The sequence below is a fragment of the Crocodylus porosus genome, unplaced genomic scaffold (genome assembly GCF_001723895.1).
Source record: "Crocodylus porosus isolate Cpor-Errol unplaced genomic scaffold, CroPor_comp1, whole genome shotgun sequence".
Lineage (NCBI taxonomy): Eukaryota > Metazoa > Chordata > Crocodylia > Crocodylidae > Crocodylus > Crocodylus porosus.
Window position 1 is genome coordinate 202,439,671 of NW_017728906.1, and position 24,144 is coordinate 202,463,814.

At 46.7% G+C, this 24,144-nt stretch overlaps 1 protein-coding gene across 2 annotated transcripts in view; it reads right to left on the reverse strand.

Moving 5' to 3' along the window:
• FAM168A (family with sequence similarity 168 member A) overlaps positions 1 to 24,144 on the reverse strand; it is a 257,430-nt gene that overhangs the window by 179,906 nt on the left and 53,380 nt on the right. For both annotated transcript variants that reach the window (XM_019530534.1, XM_019530532.1), the window contains exon 2: positions 6,858 to 6,945. In XM_019530534.1, the coding sequence (XP_019386079.1) occupies positions 6,858 to 6,927 (70 nt within the window). In that variant the 5' untranslated portion in view covers positions 6,928 to 6,945. The remainder of the gene's footprint in view (positions 1 to 6,857; positions 6,946 to 24,144) is intronic.

The following is a 24,144-nucleotide window of genomic DNA, read 5'->3' on the forward strand; positions in this document are numbered from 1 at the left end:
CATTAGCTCTACCATTCCCCAGAACAGCTTGCAGTGATGTAGCAGGTTTATTGATGTGTTTCCTCTCCTTAGGTAAGTTAGGATGAATTCTGTATTTAAGCATAGAAAGAGCATCAGTTCGGCAGAACTTCAAACTGAATCACAGCGGCATCTTTTTCTTGCGCAAACCTTCGGTAGCTGATTCAGTTCAGAAGAAATTCGGTCCAGTTTCCAAATCCAAATCGAATCAGGAGACCAATTAAAAGCTGCAAATTGAATCAGAAGCCTCCGAATCGATTCAGAAAGGATTCGGCCCCGATTCGGAGATTCGGCCATAGACTAAACAGGCAGCAGCCCTCACCATACTGCACACAGCTGCCTCCAGCTGGGAAGTCTGTTGTGGTGAGTGGAGGGAAGGGGCATGGGGTGGGGGGTGCAGATTAATGCCTCCACAGCGAGGGAGGGATTGGAGCTGTGGTTGGGACAAGCTGCCCAGCTGGGGTGGGGAGGGAAGAGGGACTCAGGGAGGGGGGCTCCCGCCACTGTGAACCACCAGTCCGGGAAGGCATGAGAGCAGACGTGTGCCCCTGGATCTGCATGGGGCAGGCTGGGCCGGGCTGCTCTCCGGGAGGCTAGCCCCAGCCGCCCACCACCAGGCTGCACTCTGCAGGGCAAGTGGAACCAGGGCTGCGCTCTGGGCAGCTAGCTGTGCCACGGCTCAGAGCACGGCCCTGGCTCCACCCGCCCTGCAGAGTGCAGTGGAGCAGGGGCTATTGGGGGGCTGCAGCCACTTTAAAATTCCCCATAGCCACTGCTGCCAGACCCGGTCCAATCCAGGTGCACATGCCCACCCCCATGCCCTGCCACTGCTTGCCCAGGGGGGCGAAGCCGCAGCTTGTCCAGGGGGTGCAGGGAGGCTGGGTGAGCAGCAAGAGGGCATAGCCCCCCACTCCCAGCGCCTTCTGCCGCCTGTCCAGAGCACAGCCCAGCCCAACCTGCCCCATGCAGATCTGGGGGCACACACCTATTCCCATGCCCTCCCAGACTGGTGGCACGTCATGGCACACAATGGCAGGAGGCCCCCTCCCCGAGTTGTACACTCCTTTGCCCCGGTTGGGCAAATGGCATCAGAGCATTGCCCCCACTCCCACCGCTGCCGTGCCCACATCCCGCACCCCCGTGCCCCGGCTGGACAAGCAGCTGGAGTGCATAGCCCCCGCTCCCTGTGCCTTCCACCACCCGCCAGAGTACATCCTGGCTCATGCCCGCTCTGCGCAGATCCAGGGACACATGCCCTCCTGGACCTGTGGTGTGCAGTGGCAGAAGCCCCCTCCGTAAGTCCTGCACGTCCCCCCGCCAAGGTTGGGCAACTTGTCCCAGCCTCAGTCCCAGCCACAGCCCCAATCCCTCCCTCGCTGTGGGGGCATTGATCCTACCCCCACATACCCCTTCCCTCCCCCCCTCCACCCACCACAACAGACTTACCAGCTGGAGGCAGCTGTGTTCAGCATGGTGAGGACTGCTGCCTGTTTAGTCTATGGCTGAATCTTCAGATCCTATTCAGCCAAATCGAATTGGGACAGTGATTCAAATCTCCAAATTGAATTGCTGTCCCTCTGAATCACCCCAATCCAAAGCGAATACTTGCCACTTCGCACAGATCTACTATGAAATCCTGTTTGGCTAGTAAAGGCAATAGCCCTGCTTTGATACCCTTGTACCAGATAATCCTCAGGACTTTGTCATAAAAATTCAATCCACTGACTGCTTCCTGGGTAAGCAACATAAAATCCCAGGACTGAATGCGACTCAGTCCCTAATTCAAATTCACGCTGTAGCCATCTGAATTGTACCCCCCCACCCATTATGTTTTCAGCCACATTCCTAAGGACCTTGTTAAACTCGTCCACAACTGAATTTTGCCTCCAATTTCTCCTTTCAAGGCTTTCTCCTACTCACTGGGGTCCTCGACCTGTACACAGGAAGGTCATCCCATGGCCTAATTAGCTGATGTGCAAATGTGCTTGGTCCATGAATTCTTTGCAATTCAGCCCCAAGCCCTCTTAAAATAAAAGCTTCGTCCTCAAAGCCCAAGAGCTTGACCCCTCTCCTTTTACCACTATCTCTGCTAGTGGAAACAAAAGACTAAAACAGGTGAATGGCCATGATTTGGGGGAGAGGCTGACTAACCCTACAATTAGGTACTGAATACCCCGCAGCCGGCAGGTGTAAGAGGACCCTTCACAATGCCAATTCTAATCAAACCTTTATTGCTCCAACCACGTGTGCCATCCCCTGGAGCTCCATTGTTCAGCTCCCAAATGGTGGGAGGCCAACAGGGTGGAGGCAGATCTACGGAGAACACAGCTGGAGCAATGGATCTGGTGTACAAGGGCCATGGCAGGCTTTTCTCTAACACAAACATAAACCTCACAGTGACTGGGACAAAACCAATGGGGCTTTTTAGACTGTGCACTTTACATAGAAGGTAATTTCCCCTTACTGCTGCTATTTGAAACTTTCAGCATATAGTTAACTCATTCAAGAGAGAGAGGAACCCTTTAAAAAAGTCTCCTTTTGCAAAGGTTAGGGGAACTAGCACTACGGTCTGCATCTCGGTTCTCTGAAATGCCAGGGAGGCAGCATATGAAACGGCCCAGATTTGTGAGCTCCGCTTTTAAACTGACTTATACTGGAAGGTAGAAAAAAAACATGCACGCACACACACAAAATTTAAATGAGACACAAATAGGCCTTTTCTCAAAACCATCTTTGTGCTAGAAAACATGAAATAACTGTTGCTTTCCAGGATAGGAAAATAAAAACACATTGATAAGCTCTTTCTATCACCTTCGTATTGCTGGAATATGAAATCTCCCCATAAAATGGTGCCATTTCTGATGAGACTATCATTCATGGAGAATCAGTACAAAGACACAAATGCCTTGACAATGAAACCTAGGTTCCCTTGAGCGACAGTATCTCCAACAGAGCAGCAGGCATAAATTTAGCAGAAAGGAAAAAAAAATCAAGCGTGAATAGAAGTGGGGCAAAACCCTTTAAATAAGTACTCTTTTATGACACCAAACATCATTCAGGGATGCTCTTAGCTATGCAACCAACTGTTTTGCCTGACTCATCTGAGCACCCCCTGAAGTCAATGGGAGTATTTGCGAATAAAGTGAGCAAGACTTAGCCCTTGATGTACAACTTGGTTTATTGTGGATGATCACTTTACTTTTCTCTGCAAAAGCACAGTCCCTGATATCTCATACCTTGGGAAAAATCCACACACACAACCCACTATATAAGACTGAAGGGGGATAGACATACCAGAAGATATTTAGTAAATAATGGCATATCCCTCCACGTAGCCATCCAGCAGTGCATTAACCACAGATGCTGTACTAGATTTTTTTTTTTGGTCCCCTTATACTTGGATGCGTTAACAAGATTGTACAGGATCACAATGTGATCACAAGGATCTCATTTAGCCTCACATGAACAGCAAGATTAAGTAAGTAAAAAGTACTAAGTACTTAATCTTGCTCTTCCTGTGAGGTTAAATGAGATCCTTGATCTACTGTTTTGAGTAAAATAATTACTTTATGGACTGCTTACAAAAAACAGTAGGACACCTGTTAGCAAACACCACGGGCAGTCAATGACCCAGGCCACACCCAAGTTGATCTTATTTTTTTCTGCTCATTACTTTTCCCTCTCCTTCATAGGTGCCTATAACTGGGGTAGTAGTTACACAGCCATTACCATGAATAGGTGGGCTCCTTTCTCAGTTACTAGTCCAAACAAAAAGATGATAGTTTTAAACTAGTCCAAATAACATTTTTATCAGTGCAAGAAAAAGCTTCGACAGTCGGACAGAACGGCCACTGGTGTCTAGAGTCCTTATCGGGCCCCAGCAAGGGATGGGTGAAGGAGAACAGGCTCTGTGCTACCTCGTGATGTACAAGGTGGGCTTCAAAGTTTCTATGCTGCATAAGGTTACCTAGACCCCAATGCACATTTAAAGCAGTAGAGTTTAAAATGCTCAATATAATCCCTATTGCACATTCCCAGAGCAATCAGTTCATCGATCTGGATTCCAGATCATGTGTGGCAGGCTGCCATCTCGACGTACGCTGCCTGGTGGCATGGCCTGGCCTTGGAGGCACCTGCTCTCAGTTTACCCCTCGTTCCCCTAACAACATATTTAGCATTCTCCTTCCTGCAGGTCTTGGAAATGGGAAATTCTTTATGAAGACAGTCTCCTTTGGTGCTTCCAGTTCTCCCTTGCCTTAGCAATGCAGACTTTCTCCTCCCCCTCTGATACCGGTAAGTCAGGGAGCTTTGGCCCTCGGGTCTGGACACAACTCCTTTCCCTTCAGCTGCAGGACTCCATGGCCTGCCTTCCTGGGGCTGTACAGAGATTCAAGAAGACTGCCCTTCCTCACCACCAAGTCTTCTTCCTTTGGCTCTTTCTGATCCCAGGGAGCCATTTCCTGCCTTGACACTCCCCTACTTTTCAGCTCTGCGGACCATTGTTCAGATTAACGACTAATCCCTATTTCCCAGCTAATCTTTTATTTTTTTGAACGCCTGTTTCTCCAGCTCAGCCTTAAAAGGGAAACACAAACCTATTACACCATATCATCGTCATAGCAAGTCTTATCACGTAGGTGACACTTGTTTTCCATCATGCTAATATTTTGATTTGTACTTCATAGAATCACAGAGAAGTCAGGCTGAAAGGGACCTGCAGAGGTCATCTCGTTCGACCCCCTCCCCTGCCTGCACCCTATCCAAACCGTCCTACATAATCCATAATCTAACCTCTTAGTACAACTAGTCACCCCTGACATAACACAAGGCATAACACCCAAACCTACCACAGGGAAAAGCAGGGGAACCATAGCTGCCAAAGTCCCGATCCTGTAAAAGGTTAATGCACGGAAGAAATGCCACCTCCATAAGGAACCGTAATTATTTTAGGCATATTTTCTCCCAACCTCCAGGTCATTAGTCACAGCTGTTTGCCCAGTGCTAGAGATGACCCAGATTCTTAATGAAAGATGCACACGTATGCAGACCAAAAGGCTTTGCAACTGTACATACCGCTTTCTGAATATTGAACTAGAATGCCATTTATTCCAAACAAAGCCGGCTCGTCAAAAATGTATCACACACATCTTCAAATCTTGCTGGGTTACCTTTTCATCGTCATAAAGGACTTGCTTTGTTACCTGTTAATAGCATTACTACCTTCATAACAAAGTCATAATAATGTGAACATTGGCATTCACATTTCACAAAAATGAACAAGAAGCTTGGACAGTATTCTGCAGACTTGTGTCAAAATTTATTGACCTGCTATAGAAATGGAGAGGACAGAACAAAGGTGCCGGACTCTCTAAAGCACTTTCGAAGAAGGAGAAAGAACGGCCTGCTGCGCAAGTTCATCAAATTTGCTGGGCATTCCTCAACATGATGATGGCTGGTTTATTCCTTCTTTCCTGGAAATTTCAATTTTGCTTTAAAAATAAATCAAAGGCTAAGACCCAAAGACTTTGTTTTCTATTTTTTTCCTACTTGAACAATAGTGAAGTTAATACTGGTGATAGGCATGAAAAGGGTGTGCTGCATGAAGATCAATATGTGATCAAAACCACCCCTAGACTATTTACAGTGCATTTACACAAGATTGATTCATTACAAAATACTACAGGATTTCCAAATAAAAATGTTTCCTCCACAACCTTAACCAGGAACCTGCACCTCACCTTAATTTGTTTCTTAATCTGCCTGAACCTTTTGCAATCTTTGTTTCCCCTACTGTCAGCAACGGTGGGCAGGACAGGAGTCTAAAACAGCTATCACGGTCTACAAATATTTAGGGATCAATATTTTAGGGGTAGAAAAGTGCTTCCTGAGAATATTTTGGATTTGCTGACTGGACACTAAGCCAAGAAACCCATCAGCTTCCCTACTAGGTTTAGAAAGTAATGAAATTAAGATCAGCTAAGCTCACTTCAATTGACTGCTATTTCCCTTAAATGTTCTAAATGCACATGCAAATGAACTGACTCATGAATTTGCAGACTAATTCCCTTTACCTTGCATTCTCCTATGCTGAGCTCTGATATGCTCGCTGGACACTGTCTCTTCTTTCCACTCCGGACCAGACCTCTAGCAAGCCACCTAATTCATCTTCCCCGTCTCCACCTCAGCTGAACCCTCCTCCCTCTCCCTTGTGCTGTCTTCTTCCTTTACCTTTGTTCAGTACCATCTCCTCCTCCAGTATCTTAGGTCTCCTCATGCTGAATAAAACTGACCAAAATGCCAGTCTTCCTGCAGAACTGGCAAAGACGGATATCAAGAGAAAGAGGTTTTATTCATGTCCATGCATTTCTTCCGTGAGCTTCACTCCTGCTCAAGTCACCCGCTTCAACAATGGACTTACATCATAAAAGAGTTTGAAACGGGCATTTGTGACATCTGGAATCAGCCAGAAAGTCTTCAAGGAGAACTGTTAGATGCTCCCTGGAGATTAAACAGATCTGGGATTGGTAAGGGGGAGGAGGAGGGAATTTGTGCCTAATGCTGCTAAGAAAACACAGTGTGAAAACAGAAGGGGGCAAGAAAACAGCAAGTTTGCCTCCAAAGCAAAAATGGGTGCTGAACACTGGGCTGTTTTGTGAAAATGCCAGGAACGCAATGAGGTCTTAGATGGTGCTGACCCCTTCGTTATAGCCATCCACTGCACAGAAAGCCTTTCAGCGTGAATAACTAGACCAGAAAAGACTTCACCTATTGATCTTCAGTTGCCCTGACCACAAAATACCAAATGTCAGAAAAAGAGTCACTTTAAAGCTGAACCTTACCTGTATAGGCCATGTTCTTAGGGTTTCCATAGGGAGCCCCAGGTTGAACGGGGCTGTAAACAGGATTCATTGTGGAAGACTGGGAACTCTAGAGGCAAAAAGAGAAAAGCACAGTTGAAAAGACAGTCTCATTTTACCTTGACACTCGCCCTCTTTTGAAAGGTCTTTGGCGCGTGCTTTACGACAGCTTGGCCACATTATTATTCAAGCCACAGAGCTGCACAGAAAGGGATTTACAACGAGACAGTACAACCGGACAGCGGATTTGATCGTTCAAGTTTCAGATCTTTCAATTAAGTCCCTTACCTTCTTCACCCTTGTATGCCCTGCCTACAAATGCATCTAAAGCAGAGCAGCCTCATATACCCCGACTTTCAAAGTGTTCAAAATTTAAGATCCAATTTTTAGCATTACAGTGTAAGAGGGGACAGAAAATAAAGCTGCTGACTTAGCCATTTAGTTGCCCCACTGCTGGGAGCTACTGCTTTTTGGGTACTAAAAAAAAAAAGCCTGACCAAAACACCACCAACTAGCCTGTCCAAAGGTAGTTTCATAGATTTCATAGACATCAGGGCTGGAAGGGACCTCGGAAGATCACCGAGTCCAGCCCCCCACCCAAAGGGCAGGAAGTCAGCTGGGGTCACAGGATCCCAGCAAGATAAGCATCCAATTTGCTCCTGAAGGCGCTCAAAGTAGGTGCTTGAACCACCTCCAGCGGCAGGCTGTTCCAGACCTTGGGGGCTCGGACAGTAAAGAAGTTCTTCCTTATGTCCAGCCTGAAACGGTCTTGGAGGCGTTTGTGACCATTCGACCTCGTCGTCCCTTGGGGTGGCAAAAGACCACTCCCTGCTGGCGATGCTAAGGTGTCTTCTGTTTAGCTGAAGCAGCCTTGTGCCTGGGACAGTGCTGCCATTGCAACCTCCAGAAAAGATCAGTCTTAACGTTGGTCCTTCAGCAGAGCGCAGGGTGCGCTAGCGGGGTGTTTCTCAACCTGGGGGTCATGAATATTTCAAAAAGACACGAGCAAGTCCCGGAAAAACGAGGGCAGGTGTGGGTTTCCCCTGGCAGCCTGCACGGGGCTGCCTGGGGTGACTGGCAGCAGCGGGCGCATGTGCAGGGGCCTGCGCATGCTGGAGCTGGGTGAAGGTGGCTGGGCACCCAAGCTGCAGCAGGGTAGGGAGGCTGGTGGGGCTGGGAGGAGGTGCCTGCCCCTCCCATGGGGGGAAGGGGGTGAGGACCTGCATGGTTCAGCTGGCAGCACCAGGGCCAGTGCCCGTACTTGAAGGGGAAGGGTGGCCAGGAGACACTGCTCGGGAGGGCAGGAGGGGCCATGACCAGGCTGCCTGGAGCGGTGCCGGAGCCCCAGCCCAGGACAGGGGGTGCCACAGGGCTCTCCTCCTCCTCCTTCAAAGCTGTGCCAGGGCTGGATTGGCACCACTGCCACCCGCATGAGCCGGAGCCACTGCAGCCACCACGCTCCGGCCCGTGCGGGAGATGGGCAGCTGCAGGCCCCCTCCAGGAGGCTGCAGGGTGGGAGTGAGGGGCACCAGCAGGGCCAGGGGGATGTGGGCCAGGCCACTGATCTTTGCAAATGCGTCCTGGTATGAAAAAGGTTGAGAGACTAGCATATTATTTATGGGCTTGGTGCAATTGCAAATGGAGACAGTCACTGCCCCAGACCTAAAATGACCAGTAAGATTTGTAACAGCACTTCTACTCATTATCCTTCTAATAAAGATGATTAAATGGTGCTAGGTTATCTTTTCCTAAGCTTTTATTTAGAGGAAAGCAAGTAACCTGGGAATTTGTGTCTAGTAGCTGTCAGGTAAGTAACTGCTCAGTTAATTATCTTAATGAAGCACATTCTCAATTCTGATTAATGGGAAAAAATCAGTCATTAAGCTTTATTAGGCAACACATTTGTCACTAGAAATCTGTGGAGCCTATTTCAGACCTAGAGACCAACACGTTTTCTTCAAATTGTTGTGGGTTTTTTTTAAATGTATTATTTACACTCCATAAAGTCAAACTGCTCCTTCCCAACTAGTCTTTCATGATTGATGTGTAATTTGTTAGATCATTAACTTCTTCAGTTTTACCTCAAGATAGTAAACAAGTCAAATGTTAAATGCTAACAACAATTGGCTTGACAATTACTGCTTAATTAATTAGCTTTCCCTCCATCCCAAGTTAGCATTGGAGAAGCAATTCTCTCAACCAAGAGAAGACAACCCAAGCAGTAAAACACGCAAGGAGGAAAATGCCCCCGAATTTGGAAACCGCCATTTATAAGAGTGGAGCAGATCGAAGCAGTAGCGGCTTCCGCCATTCAGAGGATCAACAGGGAAAATCCTTGCAAAGCATTTGCGTACGTGAAACATTGGGGTTGGGGATTTACAGAGGAGCCTCAGGATTCGATGGTTGTAACTCGGCCCTCCTACTCGCCTGCCGTACTGCGAGTGACCCTATCGACAAGTCCTGTTAACTTGAAACCCTAGCGTGCCCGGGCAATGTGACAACTGCGTTTGCTGTCGGGTTCGTAACACAGACCTCCCTGACTCCTGAGCATTTCAGATGCCCAACCAGAGCGCTGCGCGGATGCTGTTTTCCGCATTACTTTCAGCTTAAAGTGAGAAAAACCAATCGGATTGATCGCAAAATCAATTAGCAGAGGCCAGCCTGAATGTCTGAAGGCAAGATGGAGTTTATTTGAATTTCTGCACATGTATACAGATCATTTTAAACATGCCTGCCTACTTTAATACATGGCCCACCAGTATGCGCTCACATCAACCCAGACCTGTGTGTGACGGCAGGTATTATGCACTGCAAATCCATGGTGTCACACACAACAGTCAAAATCAGATCAGAACATGCAGAAATGTAATGTCCTCTCCCAGTTGTTTTCAGATGCAGAACGAGCTGAGACACTTCAGCTCAAATGAGTATTTTCTTCAGTAAACTGTAAGTGTCTGAAAACAATATGACGAGGGGAAAAGAGAGACAGGTGCTCTATAGCTTCACTAACACAAGGGTAAAATGGCTTGGAGGGACAAAAAGTTAGGAGCTGAGTTACCTATTAATCGACATATAGGTCTGGAGGCCTCAGACTTCTTCCTGGCTAATGCTCATTTCTATGAATTTGGGGAAATTCACATCTCCTCTCTGTTTTTGTTTCCCCATCTAACCTAGGATAGTTTGGACCTACAACAAAAGGGTGTTCGAAAGGTTTAGCAGTCATACAACGCTCTGAAGATGAAAAGCAGGGGGAGTTATTACTGAGACATGCAGTTTAGCTACAAGAGCAAGAGATGCTGTAAGAGATCCCGGGAAGAAAGAGAAGGTTGTCACTGCGTCCCATAAAGACTTTTGGACCCTAACTACCAAGTCACAATCACAACTGATATTGAAAGATAGACTGAAAAGCACTCTCCAGTGTCCCTAATAATCCATGCCTGGCTGAAACAGCATGCTACCAGCTCCCGCCAGAGCCACTGCAGTGCCAGGGCACAACCCTATCCAAGGCACATTTACCTACCTGCATCGCAGGGCAACACTGTGTGCCTCACACGTGGGAACCACTGCAATCCCCTGCCAGCCACATTTGCGTGGGCGCAGAGAGAGGACTTTATGGCGTGCCTGTCAATCTGAGTCAGTGAGGGCTCACACTGGCATAGCCTTCCCCAGAGATGTGCGGTCGGAGGACACTCTGTGTCGGGGCGAGATAGCATGCACAGACACAGACTTACTCGCTCACCTGTTCTCACTGGTGGCAGATCAAGGAGCAACAGGCTCAAGCTGTGCTAAGGGACTTTTAGGTTGGATATGAGGAAAAGCTCTCTCACTGGGAAGGTGGTGAAGCACTGGAACGGGTTACCCAGAAAGGTGGTGGACTCTTCATCCTTGGAGGTTTTTAAAGACCCGGCTCAACAAAGCCCTGGCTGGGATGATGTAGTTGGGACTAGTCCTGCTTTAAGCAGGGGTTGGACTAGATGCGACCTCCTGAGGTCCCTTCCAACCCTACCTGGAAAAGACCTGGGAGAAGCAAGCAAGAACAGGAGGCTACAAAAGCACAGGGGGGAGGTGCCAAGTCAGGACTGCTTAGCTGAGCTCTAGGACAGAGGCATGCAGTAGGAGATGAGGGAGGTGGGAGCAGGAGGGAAACAAAAAATAACTGGGGTAAATGTGCAGGGAAAGGATATACCCGTCAATCTCTGGCTCCGTAGCAGAGGGGGTCCTCTCCCTTGCACAGCCCCAGCCTTGTGACACTGGCTGCAGAAGGAAAAGCAGGAGCTACTATAGTCAGGGTAGACAATAAAGTTACAGTCTAGCCCAGCATGTCTGCTTCATTCGCTGGCAAAATCCGTGCACATTCCTATGATGGAAAACATGACCTATGAGCTTTGACCCACTGCTAACTGTTCTGGAGGTCACTACTATTTGTGAGTTATGCAATCGCAGTGCAGGAGACCTACAAACACGTCCCCTGGCAGGCAGCACGGTCAGGAACAACGGACAGGGAAAGCACGAAATCAGCAAAATTAGGACGCTAGATTTCAAAAAGGCGGATTTCATCCGACTCAAGGACCTAATAGGTTTGGTGTCATGGGAGGAACAGATGGAAGGATAAAGGTGCCCAGGAGGGCTGGGAGCTCCTAAGGGGTGCAGTGTTGGAAGCCCAACAAGAAACTATCCCAACACAGAAGGTGATAGCCCCTCCATGCTCGGCACTGGTTAGTACTGAAGTACTGCATGCAGTGCTGGGCTCCACATTTTAAAAAGGACGTAGAGAAGTTACAGAGGGTCCAGAGGCAGGCAAAAAAGATGATCAAGGCTTGGAAGGCAAGTCAAGAGGAGAGGCTGCAGGAATCAGACATATTCAGCTTGTGGAAAAGCACTTGAGGGGACATGACAGCAGTCTTCAAATATATGAAGGGCTGCCATCAAGAAGAGAGAAAGCACCTTTTCTCTTTTGCTGCAGAGGAGGATGTGGACCAATGGCTTGAAGTTGCATTAAAGTACGTTCATAGTGGATATCCAGAAAAACTCTGTCGCTGTGAGAATAGGGAGGCAGCAGAACAGCTGCCTAGGGATGCTGTGGACTCTCCATTGCTGGAGGTGTCCAAGAAGAGGCTAAACAGCCCGTGGTCAGGGATGATCTAGGTGTAGCGATGCCTATTTTCTGCATTGGGTATTTCCCATGGTTCTGAGCTTTGCTGACTGCTTCCCCACCCTTTTTTCTGCTATACGTGTCAGGGTGTTTTTAAGCCCCCCCCAGAGGCATTGGGTGTTGGGTGCAGCTGAGGCTGGGGCCTTGCAAGGACATCTCTTGCTAGGAGCAGAGCCGGAGGTTCCTGGCTAGAGGGCCGTGCTCCTCCGCTTGGGGTCAGACCAACTTCATAACTGGGGTCAGGAAGGAATTTTCCCCATGGTCACACTGGTACAGGTTGCGGGCGTTTTTGCCTTCCTCTGTAGTGGGGGACGTGGCCTTCTACCCAACACCTCTTGAGCGCATATTGCCATCACTTCATCGAAGCAGGACATTGGCTGCTGTGGTTCCCCCTGCTTTACCTGTGGCAGGTTCAGGTGTGAGGTCTGCGTTGTGTCAAGGTTGGTGGTAGCCTTGTAGAGTTTAGATTATGATTGTATGGGATGGTTTGGCTAGGGATGATCCCGCCGTGCAGGTCCCTTCCAGCCCCACAGGGAAAACCAGGAAACCTGGATTCTGCCACTTGCTTCCTGTGGGACCCTGGGCAAGTCTTTTGTCCCTCTGTACCAACATCCCCCGCTCTCAGGCTCTACTTGCTTTGTCTAGTTTGCAAGCTCCCTCAAGGCAGGGAACTGCTTCATTATAGGGCTGGTACAGTGCCCACTACAAGGGGTCCCCAGTTTCAGATGGCGCCTCTAGGCAGCACCACAATACACAACTATGATCCTAACACTTCAAGCACAGATTACACTTTGGGTGCTATATAAATAGAAAAAACAAAGAGAAGAAAAACCCTTTTTTGAGGATTTAAAGAAAACCTTTTCTGTGGCACAGATTTCATAGACATCAAGGGCTGGAAGGGACCTCATGAGATCATTGAGTCCAGCCCCCTGCCAGAGGCAGGAAGTCTGCAGGGATTAAATGATCCCAGCACGATAAACATCCACTGCATTAAGATAAAAAGATCCCGGTTGCGTTAAGGTTTTGAGCATATTGCAGAACAGAGGTTTATGCCTCTCCCCCTGTTTGGTTGTGCAGGGCTTCTAATTCAAGCGAGCATGAGAGAATAAATGTAACCTGTATTTTGCAGAAAGGGTTTCCTTCTTTTCAACCTTGTTTAAAAGCATTTGGGTTGGCTTCCGATATATTCGAAGCACAGGATCATTCAAATGTATGAATGGCATCGTTTAAAAAGCACTGTTGAAATGGAACTAGAACAAGAGTAGCAAAATGAACCTGATTTCAGTATCGTATTTTTGATGCATATCTGTGGGCACGAATCCACAATAAAAACATTAATGGGCATTCACTGTGAACAGCCAAACAAAAGCATCACTATAGTGCCTGCATCTTCCACAGCTTCCTTGTCCCCATGGTGCCCGTGCACATTGCTTAGAAGCTGCTCAAACTCGACCCGAAGAGTCGAAGAGGTAAGAATCCCAGAAGAGATGCCATGGGAATCACCGGTGAGCAAACAATCCCAGAATACTTCCCTGCTGTAACCTGGTTACATTTTTATCTATTTTATCTTTCCAGTGAAAGTGCATGACATGTTTCCAGCACGCTGGGAAATGACTTCAGATGAAGTGTAAATAGAAATACAGGAGAGGTCAGCCTAGGAGGTGCTCCATCACATCGCTCAGCGGCCCAACATGTCAGTCCAAAAAGGTTTGCCCGGGGTGGGGGTTTGCAGCAGCACCCTCAGACGGGGCTGTATAAAAATGGAAAGGGAAATGCTTGCTCTGTGCGGTGAATGCTGAGCTTGAACTTTCCATGCTATTAAGTGGAGGCATAGTTACACTCTGGTGCTCTCGCCTCTGTGAACAAAAGAGGGCCTCGAGATAGCATGATGAAAGGAGTGTGAAGCTCAGCAGTATGTGCCGCTGCCAACCCACGAGAAGCTGAATCACGGCGGCCTGCTCCGTCTGTCCTCTTGTCCGTCCTGTCCATCTGGACACATCTACGAAGGGATGCCTGCCGTGGGTCCTTTTTTGTTTTTATTTTTTAATAAAAAGAAAAAAAAAAATCGCTCTTCTGCCTGAACATTTGTTTTTTCAGCATACTATTCTTACAACCCCAACCTAAAATGAAAGATCACGAAGAACACGCTAGTTTATTTGTGCACTTCACAACACGATCCGGGTAGTCGGCTTCCCCGTTTCCCAGGCAGGCTTTGATCCTGCCTATATTTATGTGCATGAGTAATTTCATGCACACAAGCCATCCAATTAAGCTCGACGGGACCACTCTTGTGTGAGTGTTTGTGGGATCGGGGTCTTTGGCACCTTCCCTGCTTGCTCTGGATATGTTGCATCAGCGAGAGACGAGAGAGAAAACAAGGAGGAGAATGTCATTTTTCAATGGCACTTGGTATGAGGGGTGGGGGAAAGGACTCCAGGACACGTACCTGAAAGTACTTGTCATGGACTTGGGTTTTTTTTGTTTTAAGCCAACTACATTTTTCCAACTGACAGTGTCCTTCCAAAGATCGTAGGTTATTAGTTGTGCTTCAAAATAACTGAGAGGCATCTCTCTTTGGTTCTTGTTCATCTGAATAAATCAATCTAACATCTGCATTGTGCTGTGTTTGAATTTTTTCTGGATGACCCAGAAAGGAAAGGTGTCTGTTTAAATTTAGACTGTGGGTCAAACTGACTTTCTCACCGTCTTTCCATGGGATTTCAGCTCCTACGCGCCTAAGAGACAGTGGGAATAGGGACCTATGCACATATACCTGAATTTGGGGGTGAATAAAATGGGAATTTCTCCTTTGAGTCTTTGTACTCACAGTCTAAAAACAATTCACACACACACAGAGCTAATAATAAGTGACTGTGACCAAAGAAAGATAAACCAGCAAAATACATTTCTCTCTTGGTCAGAAAATCGCCGCTTTAAATTCATTATATACAAATCACATGCTAATGGTATTCTGTCCAAAACCTTCTTTAACACAATAAGACCTTCTGACCTTACATTATGTTTAAATTCCAATAATTTCCTGACAAATTTTCAGTTAAGTCATTTGAAACTTGACCCTCATTTGGGATTCTCCAAAAATAATTAAATTACCTTCTGATTCATCTGGTAAAGGTTAAACTAGGAAAATCAATGAAGCAGTGCTTTCTTCTTCTTCTCCCACCCCCAAACCATGGAAAAGAGTGTGTATAATCGTAGGTACGCTTGTATTCAGTAGGTTCCTGCCATTGTAGCCTAATTTTTAAGTTGCTTTATATTGCCTAATACAGTTTTTGTATACATTTCACGTGAAGCAAAATATTTAACATGTTCAAGGTCTTTTCAAGACTCTGAGGCTTGTCCTGAAAAAGCCAGGTAAAAGTCAGCTACCGGTGTTTTGTGATCGCCAGTTTATGAGCAATTTAAATGAGGAAACCAAACAACGAGGTTTGGACCGCGTATGAACTTGAGAATTTTTGCAGACCACCACCACAGGTTCAGTCTGACATTGGTACCTGCACAATACACCATCTGTTTTGGCTATTTCTTTAATTGTACATTTTGTGTGCTAAATCTGGCCCCAGCATCATTCTTGCATCTGAACTGTTTCCTTCTTCCACAGCTTTCTCCATGTCTCAAAAGACCAATGCGATGGCTCACTCTTAAAACTCTGCTTTGTTTTAACCTTATCTTATCCAGATTCTTACTATCATCTACAATTCCAGCTTTCCAGACTACAGTGCATATATGATGTTGCTTCATATATACAGGTCTTCCACAGACCACCACATCGACTTTTCCATTAATTTCAGAATACAATTATACTAATTATTTATACAACACCCCAAAAGCACCAGTTTAGTAGCTACAGCCAAGCAGGATACAGTTGTCCCATAATGTAGACTCTTTTACTACCTTGGGGGTCTTCAAGAGGAGGTTGGATAGATATCTGGCTGGGGTACTATGGTCCCAGCACTCGTTCCTGCCCAGAGCAGGGGGTTGGACTTGATGATCTGTTCAGGTCCCTTCTGAACAGAAACTAAGAAACCTATGCAATTAGAGCAAAAGACTAGAGACTTTTTTTTCTCTTTCTGTTTTTTCATGAACTCATCCCAGAACAGCCAGTAGCTTGGTGGTTATAGCACTCACCTGGGATGTGGGAGACAACTGCAAGACCCTGCCCTAAATCAAGCATAACAAGGAGTCTGGCACCTTGATTTAAATCCACGCGCAGTTATTGAACTGTTAGACCTCGACTGGTTTGGGAAGAGACAGTTACCACACAACCCATTGTGTAGACACAGTTAAAAGCATGTGAATAGGGTAGTTCTCTCTGTGAAGTAGTAACCACACTGATACAAAACACCTTCACATTGGTACAACTTTGCTCAAATTAAGGAGATGGACTGCTTTAACAATACTGGTATAGTTAAGGTGGCACAACCTATGTGCGTAAACAAGGCCTTCCTAGGAAAAACACTGCAAGAAAAGTATTCTGTTGAACCAAACTCATGCGGGCCTGATGCAAGCACTGAGTTACAAGAGTGACAGCAACTTAGACAATAGCAACCCTTCTATTCAAGAGTTTCCAATTTTGAGAGTAGAGATGCTAAGAAGAGCATATTCAGAATGTGATATTAGGAAAACAATAAAATGGGAGCAGGGTCATCATCTGATGCAATCAAGTGGTTTAAATAAGGAAATATCAGAGATAGTTAATTCAATGACAAATGTAACAAAGCAGTTACTTTGCTGCATTTATGTAAAAAGTCTCTCTCGCATATTTACAATTCTGGATATGGACAACAGATCCTACCCATTACTTAGAATGAAAATATATTTTTCCTGGGGACTATTTTTTGCCCCATCACTTTTAAATGCATTTCAACAGTTCCTATGGGCTCTCGCGGAGAAGCAGAAACCCTTCTGCATCAGCTGTACCGACAAAACAACCTCTTTGCCCTGTCACAGAGAGAAAACAGACACTACTAGCTGGATGCAGTACAGCATGAGAGTAATAAAACTCTAGTCATTGAGGTGAAGTACATCAGAGTCAAATGTGGAGAGCAAGCAGATACCAAAGGAGAGGGAAGAGGATTAGATGAACAACTGGAAACTCCCACGCAGGTTGCCTTAAGGCAAAGCACTTCAGTAAAGCACTTGACATGTTAAGTCTGAAAAACAAGACATGGAAAATACGGGCAAGAAAGGGCAAAATAAATACATTACAATTATACAAGGCCTTTCATAACAATTCATCCGAGAGACAGATCAGTAAGGCGTGTGTTACGCGCTGGGGAGACTGAGGCCGGGAGAGGTTAAGCAGAATTGCTTAGCTTTGCACCGGCAGTCTGCACCAAAACAACAGGCTTGCAACTCTCTTCATCTACCAAAAAACTTTGACGTTCAGAAAAAAAACAGGCCTGCGTGTCTTTGATCGTGTTAAGAATCAAACTGCTACTTAATAAGAACAAAGCAGCTCTTAACTTCAAATTTACTGGTCTCATGCTGCTCAAAAATTAAAAAATGGAAAAAAAAAAACCCTGAACATTAAGTTACAAACATGTATATTCTACTGGGATCCGGAGGTTACAACCAGATTAGGCATCCAGCAATGAAATGTATGAAAACACAGTCAGGGGAAAAATGTCTGCTCTAACCTGAGGAAGACCATACAAAGGAGCGAGCTAACTCTTAAACAGCTTTGTGTATGTTAGGACTGCAAACATCTGCAGTTTTCTAATATTAAAAACGTATAAAAAGCACAAGTTGAAGCCAAGCTGCCACTGCAGCTCTCATTACTTTTGCTACACCCAGCGATAAATTTAAATCATCACTCAGTGGGACCTGATGGTAGTACAAAGCAACAACTGTCTGCTTGTCCAAGGGACAGGAAGAGATCCACCTGACAATGAGAGGGAAGAGCATCTTTGCATTCAGGCTTGCTACCCTGCTGAGGAGGGCTTTAAATGAGGCTTCCCAGAGGATGGAGACCAAAGCCTTGAGGATAGTCGGTGACCTGGAGGAAGCATGAGCAGGACAAGGCAACAAGGAAGGCCTTCTCATTCTTCCTGAAAAAGTAGCGCAATCTGCTGGTTAGTCTCCATGAATGCATGGAGCCTGGGAAGCAAGCAGGAAGGATTGGAAGTCCTTGCACAGTCGTGGAGTATGACATGACTGGAATAACAGAGACTTGGTGGGGGCTCTCATGACTGGAGCACTGTCATGGATGGGTACAAACTGTTCAGGAAGGACAGAGAGGGGAGAAGAGGAGGAGGAGTTGCACTGTATGTAAAAGAGCCGTATGATTGCTCAGAGCTCCAGTAGGAAACTGGAGACAGGCCTGTTGAAAGTCTCTGGGTTAGGCTCAGAGGAGACCTTGGGAAGAAAAACCCGCAGCATGCTTATAGGCTTGGCAGTGCTACACTGGTTAGCGCTACGGACAACAGGGACTTGGGGGTCATGATTGACCACAAGATGAAGGTGAGCCTTCAGTGTGATGCTGCTGCTAGTGAAGTGAGCAAAATGCCAGCTTACATCCATAGATGCTTCTCAAGCAAATCCCGGGACATCATTCTCCCCTTGTACTCGGCCTTGGTGAGGTCACAGCTGGAGTACTGCGTCCAGATTCGGGCTCCACAATTCAAAAAGGATGTGGAGAAGCTTGAGAGGGTGCAAAGGAGAGCCACGCGCATGATCAGAGATCAGGAAAGCAGACCTTATGATGACAGGCTGAGAGCCATGGGGCTCTTCAGCCTGGAAAAGCTCAGGCTCAGGGGTGATCTCATGGCTGCCTATAAGTTTATCAGGGGTGGCCACCAGGATCTGGGGGAACGTTTATTCACCAGAGCTCCCCTATGGATGACAAGGTCAAATGGTCATAAACTCCTCCAAGACCGTTTCAGGCTGGACATAAGGAAGAATTTCTTTACTGTCTGAGCCCCCAAGGTCTGGAACCGCCTGGAATCAGAGGTGGTTCAAGCACCTACTTTGAACGCCTTCAAGAGAAATTTGGATGTTTATCTTAGTGGGATCCTATGACCCCAGCTGACTTCCTGTCCCTTGGGCAGGGGACTGGACTCAATGATCTTCCGAGGTCCCTTCCAGCCCCAATGTCTATGAAATCTATGAGAGAGCAACAAGGGTGATGTGGTGGTGGGGGTCTGCTCTAGACCAGTGGTCTCCAAACTTCTTTGATCACGCACCCCTATCAGTAAAAAATTTTTGAGCATGCACCCCCAGTATATGTATATTTATTTATTTATAAATTATATACATGTACTACTCGTGTACCGTACGTGACACGTGACCGTCTGACATATGGACCGAGTGAGGGCGCCAGTGTCAATCCATGTATTAAATATTAGTAAAGCTTAATTTCTTTCTTATTTTTTTTAGATAAAAAAAAATATAAATAGAAGTACTAATATTTTCTTCCCACACCCCAATGGATCGTCTTGTGCACACCCCACTTTGGAGACCACTGCTCTAGACCATGAGACCAGGAGGAAGTGGTGGATGAGGCTTTCTTTAAACAGCTAGTGGAAGTTTCCTGATCACAAGCCCTGGTTCTCATGGGGGACTTGGGTCACCCCGACATCTGCTGGGAGGGCAATACAGCAGTGCACACCAAATCCACGAAGTTTCTGGAGATTGTTGGGGACAACTTCTTGGTGCACATGCTGGAGCAGCCAACTAGGGGCCATGCTCTTCTTAACCTGCTGCTCACAAACAGGGATGAATGGGTGGGGAATGTAGTAGTGGATGGCAGCTTGGGCAGCAGCAACCATCAGATGACTGAGTTCAGGATCCTGAGGAAAGGAAGGATGGAGAGAAGCAGAGTACAGACCTTGGACTTCAGAAAAGCGGACTTCAACTTGCTCAGGGAACTCATGGGCAGGATCCCTTGGGAAGCCAGACTGAAGGGGAGAGGAGTTCAAGACAGCTGACTGTATTTTATAAGAACCTCACTGAGGTCACAGGAACGAACCATCCTGATGAGCAAGAAGACTAGCAAGTATGGCAGAAGACCAGCTTAGCTTAGCAGGGAACTCTTCAGTAAACTAAATCACAAGAAGGAAGCTTACAAAAAGTGGAAACTTGGACAAACAACGTGGGAGGAGTATAAAAGCATTGCTTGGACATGCAGGAATGAAGTCAGGAAGTCCAAAGCACAATTGGAGTTGCTGCTAGCAAGAGACGTGAAGGAGAACATAAAGAGTTTCTACAAGTATGTTGGTAGCAAGAGGAAGGTCAGGAAAAGTGTGGGTCCCTTACTGAATGGGGGAGGCAACCTACTGATAGAAGATCCTCAGGTAATCCATTTCTAAGCACTTGGAGAAGAAGATGATTAGGAACAGTCAGCATGGATTCACCAAGGGCAAGTCATGCCTGACCGACCTGATTGCCTTGTATGACGAGGTGACTGGATCTGTGGAAGCAGGGGAAGTAGTGGGCATGATACCCCTTGACTTTAGCAAGGATTTGATACAGCCTCCCACAACATTCTCACAAGCAGGCTAAGGATGTACATATTGGATGAATGCATTCTAGGGCAGATAGAAAACTGGCTGGATCATCAGGCTCAAAGGGTAGTAATCAATGGCTCAATGTCTAGTTGACAGCCAGTATAAAGTGGAGTGCCCCAGGGTCAGTCTTGGGGCCGGTTTTGTTCAATATCTTCATCAATGACCTGGAAGATGGCACAGAGTGCACCCTTGACAAGTTTGCAAATGACACCAAGCTGGGGGGAGTAGTAGATATGCTGGAGGGTAGGGCTCTAGGATTCAGAATGGCCTAGACAAATTGGAGGACTGGTCCAAAAGAAGTCACATGAAGTTCAATAATGAGAAGTGCAAAGTCCTGCACTTAGGAGGGAGCAATCCCATGCACCAGTACAGGCTGGGGACTGACTGGCTAGGCAGCAGCTCTGCAGAAAAGGACCTGGGGGTTACAGTGGACAAGATGAATAGGAGCCAGCAGTGTGCCCTTGTTGCCAAGAAGGCTAACGGCATCCTGGGCTACATTGGTAGGTGTGTTGCCAGTAGGTCAAGGGAAATGATTCTTCCCTCCTGTTCAGCACTGGGGAGGCCACATCTGGAGTCCTGTGTTCAGTTTTGGGCCCCGCACTACAGAAAGGATGTGGACAAGTTGGAGAGAGTCTAGCAGAGGGCAACAAAAATGGTTCAGGGGCTAGGGGACATGACTGGTGAGGAAAGACTGAGGGAACTGGGCTTATTTAGTCTAGAGAAGAGGAGACTATGGGGGGGAATGCATACCAGCCTTCAGCTCCCTGCAGGGGGGTTTTAAAGAGGATGGAGCTGGACTGTTCTCAGTGGGGGCAAATGACAGGACAAGGAGCAATGGGCTCCAGTTGCCATCAAGAGGAGGGTAGTAAAGCACTGGAACAGGTTGTGGAATCTCCATCCTTACAGGTTTTTAGGACCCGAGTAGCCTTTGCTGAGATGATGTAGTTGGGGCTGGTCCTGCTTTGAGCAGGGGGTTGGACTAGATGTGACCTCCTGAGGTCCTTCCAACCCTCATTTTCTGTGATTCTATGATACAAATTAGGAGCGTCTAACAGGTTAGTGAAACAACAAATCAGAGCAGGGCGAAGCACCGCTATGACAGTGGGAACGGAGGGGATGGAGCAGAGGGCTGCCCCCCTTCCATTTGGCCCTGCTCCTTGGAGGCAGCAGAGCGCTGCCATAATGGTGGGGATGAAGGGGACATCATGACGCCATCCGCCACCACAAAGGAGCAGTGCAGGGGATGAGGGGGGCAAAGCCAGCAGCTCTGGAGGCGGCAGTGGCCGAGGTGCTAGTGGAGGGGATGGAAGGGGACAGCAGGGGAAGGCCCCCTTGGGAGCCTTGGGCAGCTCTTGGGAGGTGGCAGCAGTGCAGGGTGGTGGGGCTCCATCTCCCCCCTGCCACTCCCCCTGTCATTCTTGATGGGCAATTAGCTGGTCTATTTATATGAACTTACTAGGAAATACTCTAGTTGGAGTACTCACGTGATCTCAGCAACCTTTAGTACCCTGCAAGCACATTGCAGAGGTGGAAAAAGACAAAAAAAAAACCCCCAAAAACCAATAGTCAATCTCACTTTAAAACAGGAAGTGCAACATATTTTACTTCTGAAAAATGTAACAAACAGAAGAGGGACTGCCATAGTTTCTAACATACAACACACCTTTTTCCGAAAACAAAGATGCTGGAAATGCCAATGCACATTATATGCGAGAAATATGGTAGGAGCAGTTTCTGCCGCAACTGGCAAAAGCAAAAAGTGAGATCTGCAGACTCGCAAGGTGCAGAACAATGGGCAGGCTTGGCTCCCTAGAACCTGCTACTCAGTTACTTTTACAAAGAAAGAATTTTTTTTCATTCTGCCTTTTAAAAAAACAAGGTGTCTATCTTATCCGGGGACGTGTCATAATGCAAGAAAATACAATATGCCTTAAGGGGAAAAGTATGAAGAAACTTAAAAGCATCAGATCAAAGAACCTGACCACAATCAGGGAAGCAAAGATAACACTGGGTTGTGTTAATAAAGGAACAAAACACATTTTATTCAGTGTCCCGCATGCCATCCAAGCACTCAAAGGCACAAGTAACTGAATTATGCTTGAACTTCCATGTGAATACATCAGCGTTACTACTTCCAGGACACAACTACAAATCAGCCTGTAGGATGTCTAGAGCCAGCCGTAAGATACTCTTTCACCCAACTACAACTGTTTTGCAACCATTTTTTCCCTTCAAACTGAACAAAAATATGCATTCCTCAGCGTAATAACTTACATCATCAGAGCATGAAGTCGGTCCGCAGCTTTACACACATCAGCAGTTTCTTTAACTTGATTACAGAAAAAAAGACTTTAAAATCAATGTTACTGAGTTTTCCCACTCAGCAAAAATAAAATAAAATAAGTCATAAGGAGTGAAAAGAAGCACAAAACATTTCAGATGAAAGGAGGTAAGATGAGTACAAACAGGAGATGAATATTGAAGTGCCTGCCTAGTCATAACTTTACCTGAGAGAGACCGATTACAGAAGGTAACTTCGGCACATAAAGCAACACATGTACAACCTACAAAAGGACATTAACAGAAAACTGAGGTTGTGAAGTTTAACACCAGTATTTTAGGAAGTAAGAAAATGACAGGTGACATTTCCTAACGGCAGTGATTGATTTTAATGTTCTCCCAATGTGGGTTTGTTTCATTTTGTGGGGCTTCACTTGGAGATTTTTCTTTTAGACTGCTACTTAAAAAAAAAAAAAAAAAAAAAAAAAAAATCATCAGGATGACATGGAGACTCTCATGAGGACTGAGCGGGGATTTGATAGCGGCCTTCAGCTCCTTGCAGGGGGGTTGCAAAGAAGATGGAGCTGGGCTGTTCTCAGTGCTGGTAGATGACAGAACGAGGAGCAATGGGCTCAAGCTGCAGCAAGGGAAGTTGAGGTTGGATATTGGGAAAAACTTTCTAACTAGGAGGGTGATGAAGCACTGAAACAGGTTACCCAAGGGGTTGTGGACTCTCCATCTTTGGAGGTTTTTAAGACCTGGCTAGTCAAAGCCTTGGCTGGGATGATGCAGTCGGGGCTGGTCCTGCTTTGAGCAGGGCATTGGACTAGATGTGACCTCCTGAGGTCCCTTCCCACCCAAGGTCCCTTCCCACCCTCCTTTTCTATGATACCTAGGACTTTTATCCCCAGTACTCAGACATCTACATTGTGTGCTAAAGAACTAATTGGAAGTATTCCTATGCCATTATTCATTTACAGACCACCTACTTAGCAGAGTGATATGTGGTTAACCATTTGCTAGACACTGGAGGAATACTGGGTTCTGGTGGTGCCTCTGGAGATGGGCATGGTCTAATTGTTACAGGCAGAAGAGCCAAGTGTATGCATTTGATATGCACTGAAATCCTTCTGAAAGGCAGAACAGCTTAGGGAGCGAGTCCTGGGGCTGCCACCTTAAAAGCAGGGGTTTTAAAGATGCAGGGGTAGCAGTGGACATAGTCTTCCTGGACTGTCGGAAGGCCTTCGACACTGTCTCTCACCCCGTTCTCATTAAGAAACTGGGGGCTGTGGTGTCGACCCCCACACAGTCA